The 4,028-nt window shown below is 34.0% G+C and overlaps 1 protein-coding gene across 1 annotated transcript; it reads left to right on the top strand.

The window, feature by feature from the left end:
• Positions 1 to 281: 281 nt before the first annotated feature.
• LOC139866346 (uncharacterized protein At2g39795, mitochondrial-like) lies at positions 282 to 2,012 on the top strand. The gene is made up of 3 exons (XM_071854564.1): positions 282 to 610; positions 1,221 to 1,564; positions 1,653 to 2,012. The coding sequence occupies exons 1-3, from the start codon at positions 329 to 331 to the stop codon at positions 1,810 to 1,812; spliced, it is 786 nt and encodes a 261-aa protein (XP_071710665.1). The 5' UTR covers positions 282 to 328; the 3' UTR covers positions 1,813 to 2,012.
• The last annotated feature ends 2,016 nt before the right edge of the window (positions 2,013 to 4,028 follow it).

Here is a 4,028-nt window from a genome sequence, read left to right as displayed (position 1 = left end):
TTGACCGTTTAATTAAACGAATTTCTGAATATCGGAACGGATTGCTCCTAAAAAAGATTAATCGGGGATTAATCGACGAGTAATCGGATTTTTTTTACTGTATGCAAATATGCAATTCCATATATATTTTCTTTCGCCTAATAAAAAGTCAAATAAAAAAACCAATCTAACGGCTCAGATTACTTGCCGCTTGAACCTTCCCGCACAGGGTCACAGCTACGTAACTCGCGTATATATAAAAAACGCCGCACTACACGATAATTTCATTCTTAAACCCTAAAATCATAAAATCCCCAAATTCCAAAACCCTACAAACCCTAAAACAGAAATGGCTCTGAGTACTATAGTTCGCCGATCAGCTTCATCAGTTACTCCTCTCGCCGCCCGATTACTAGCCGGTCAAAGAAGCTTCAGTCAACGCTGCGGTGTCGCTTTATTCACCGCTGTGAATCGCACTCCAAAAATCAATTCCGGCAATTCATTTTTGGTTCCATCAGTTTCTCGTTATTGTTATTCCGCTGCTCCGGCTGTGAAAAAGCCAACTTCTGATGAGTCGCTTCTCAAAATTATTGATTCCGAGATCAATTGCTCAGAAGAGAGCTACGAGGAGGTTTTTTAATTTAGTTATATTTATATTTATATTCTATATTCTATATATGTATAAATCTAGTAATTTTTCATTGATATATTTCATTCAGTTTATTTACACATCAGTTCTATTTAATATATGACATTTTTTTTTATAATTTTACACATATATGAATTTTATTGGTTCAATTATTTTGACTTATATGGAATATGGATATGGATCTCTATAGTCTGACTTACTGATATCTATGTTTGTAATAAAATTTTGATTATTGGTGGACTAGCTGCATAATGATTACTATACTCTGTATAAGTATAAATATAACTTATAATAAATGAACTTAAAAGCATCTTATGTTTGATATACAATGAGTGTTTTTTTTATTGTTGTTTAGCTGAATGCATTGTGGCTAAATTATAAATCTCTCTGAAGTTTCTTTGATACTCATTTTGTAAATTTGCTCTGTATGTTTTTGTAAATTATTAATATGTTATATTATTGAGCAGCTGCTGACGATATATTGGACACAATGTTTCAGTTAATTGTAAATGGCCAGTTTGTACTGGTGTTACTCTGTTTCGGTTCTCCTTAAAAGATCATTATATAATGAAATAATGTATGTTTGTTGCAGGGTGAAGGTATTCCAGAGGCCTTCCCTTTTAAGCTCAATGATAACCCCGGGCAGCAAACAGTATCTTTGACCAGAGACTACCATGGCGAAACTATTCATGTTGAAGTTGAACCGTCTAGTCTCGTTACAGGTGAGGAAGATGATGACAATGATGATGCTGACGATGATACTGAAAAGGACGGTCAATCAAGTCTCCCGATGGTTGTAAAAGTTTCCAAATCTGGTGGGCCCTGCTTGGAATTTGGTGTTACTGCTTATGCTGATGAGATTGTTATTGATAGCTTGTCGGTTAAAGATCCTGATATGACTGATGACCAGCTTCCTTATGAAGGACCTAGATTTGAGTGAGTATTGCATTTTTCATTCTTACTTTTGTGTGTCGATGTGAGGTTACTGTTTTTAATATAAGTTACAATTTGATATTATTTGCAGTGAATTGGATGAGAATCTGCAAAAGGCGTTCCACAAGTACTTGGAGATTAGGGGTATCAAACCTAGTGCGACGAACTTTCTGCATGAATACATGGTGAATAAAGAGCACAGAGAGTACACAAACTGGCTTAAGAACCTTAAGAAGTTTGTAGAGGCATAACAAGTAGGCTTTCTTGAAAGCTTAGATGTAATAAAAAGCCTTTATTGATGAAGAATGATTGAATGCTTTTGGGTTTTGCAGCTATTAGAAACTTATCAAACAGCTTATCTTTGATGTTTTTAGTGTCCAATGAGTTTAAAAACTTGTGTAAGCACTAATGTGAAATCTTAAATGGTCATTGTTTATGAAGTTTTATCTTATATATATGATATGATTATTATTAATATGCAGTATTTCTTTACTTCTTTCGCGTCTTCCTTAAACACTCATGTTGAAGTCCTCTGTACAAATTATTGTCTCAATCTATTCGAAATTGCTATTGTTGTCTAACTTACAGTTGCACTGTGGAGGCCCTATTATTCATATGCACACAATTCATTAGTTATTAATGGTACTCGGTGTTTGTCAAAATATAGTTAACGTTTACGTGTCTGGCTTCTTGTTTTTACTTATTACTAGTATTTAGTGGTACTTGTGTTTGTCAAAATATAGTTAACATTTTACAATCAACATTAACTAATTTCATCGTAACTGATAGATTGAAATTTACGTTCGGTGTTGCTCAATCTTCAACCACCACACACGTCGCAAGTACATATGTTTCCGGGTGGTTTACAAGCATAAGATGGTGTTGACGGTGGAGGTGAGGATATAATATTGGGTGAGATGGCACATTGTTCATGGAGGTCAAAATCGAAGCCTAAACACCGGTATCTCATACCATAGCCAGTTGTATCACAGCCGTTGCAAATGAACTCGAGCACAATGAAGAGTTATACAAGATGATTTGGATGTGTGAAATGTTAAATATATGATTAATCGTTAGGTTGAGGTGCAATTCGTCTCTGCATTGCTGGCATTTTGAAATGGTATTGCTAACTAATGATCAAGATGCTGTATGAAGGCAATTTAGGGGATCCTTTAATAGTCAAGTTGATAAGAATCTTTACGCTGTATTCTTGAGTTTTTTTTTTAAAGGAAAAGAAAGGGGAGTAAGAGATAGTGCACTATTTCACCATTTTTGAGTTTTTTTTCATAAAAGAAAGGAATGGGGAAGAGAGCGGTTGGGGTGATAGGAGATAGACTTTTTGTCCGGAATGTTATCCGCCCAAATTTGGGGAGATTGCAGTGGAAAACTTATCTTGTATGTGTATAATGACTTTTTTATCCTTGTAAACTCTATTATTTAATTCCAATCTTCTATTCTTGTTTTACGATTAAACAAAAGTTATTTAAAATTCTTTTCAATCTTCTATTATTGATAGGTACCAAGAATCTTTGCAGGTAAACTTATTTAAAATTTATTTATATTTGATGTTTTAAGATCATATAGTACGTTTTTGTTTGGATTAAAATAGATTTTTTGGGTTGTGATATATATATATATATATATATTTTTTTTTTTTTTATATCTAGACTCAATTTATGGTTTATTATTTTGATTTTCTAATCTTCTGCATTCATATAATTGATTTAGTGGTTTACAATTGAATTTACTTTTTAAAATATATGAAAGGGTATAATTGTAAAATTGTATACTCTAATCACTATCATTTCTTTTCCACCGTAACTCGAGAATAGAAATAAGAGATTATTATCCTTTCCTTTCTTTTAATTTCTATTCAACTCGAAAATGTCCATAAACTATTTTATATTATAATCCTTTCCATCTCTATTCTCTCTTCTCTTCTCCACCCCTCTCCTTTCCATTAAAAAAAAACTCGAGAACACAGCGTTAGTGCTGGGAGTGGTGGTATGTCACCCCCTCGTCCCACACAATGTGACCGAGTCCCCCACTCCCCTTGCTAGTCAGTCTAGTCCCCCCTTAGTCAGTCTCATGGGCGACGGACCTTACCCCATTTATTTCCATTTTTGCTTTTTTTTTTTTCAAATGGATAAATTATTAAATATAATAAAATATTATTTTAACACACTAACTAACATACTAACTGACATAGGTCACCACTCCTCACTTTTTCTGACTCAGCAAGTCACGTCTGACATGCCAAGTGACCTCAGTCACCACTCCCAGTGCTCTTAGAAGTTAGGGTGTGTTTGATAAACTATTTGACTCAAACATGTTTTGAAAAGACGAGCTATTTTGAATTGTTTGTCATCATCCACATAAGAAATGGATTTCTTCTCGCTAGCTCAAAGGAAAGAGCAATATTAGCTAACGAGGATCAAAAACTCGCGCTTCGCTGCAAGGTAGTTTC

Source organism: Rutidosis leptorrhynchoides, chromosome 9 (assembly GCF_046630445.1).
Source record: "Rutidosis leptorrhynchoides isolate AG116_Rl617_1_P2 chromosome 9, CSIRO_AGI_Rlap_v1, whole genome shotgun sequence".
Lineage (NCBI taxonomy): Eukaryota > Viridiplantae > Streptophyta > Magnoliopsida > Asterales > Asteraceae > Rutidosis > Rutidosis leptorrhynchoides.
This window is presented reverse-complemented; position numbering and strand designations above follow the sequence as displayed.

What these genes read in the sequence shown, in the direction of transcription:
- LOC139866346 (XM_071854564.1), top strand. Translation starts at nt 329, where the DNA reads ATGGCTCTGAGTACTATAGTTCGCCGATCAGCTTCATCAGTTACTCCT. An exon ending in CAGAAGAGAGCTACGAGGAG is followed by an intron (nt 611 to 1,220) that starts GTTTTTTAATTT and finishes TGTTTGTTGCAG; the next exon opens with GGTGAAGGTATTCCAGAGGC. An exon ending in TATGAAGGACCTAGATTTGA is followed by an intron (nt 1,565 to 1,652) that starts GTGAGTATTGCA and finishes TATTATTTGCAG; the next exon opens with TGAATTGGATGAGAATCTGC.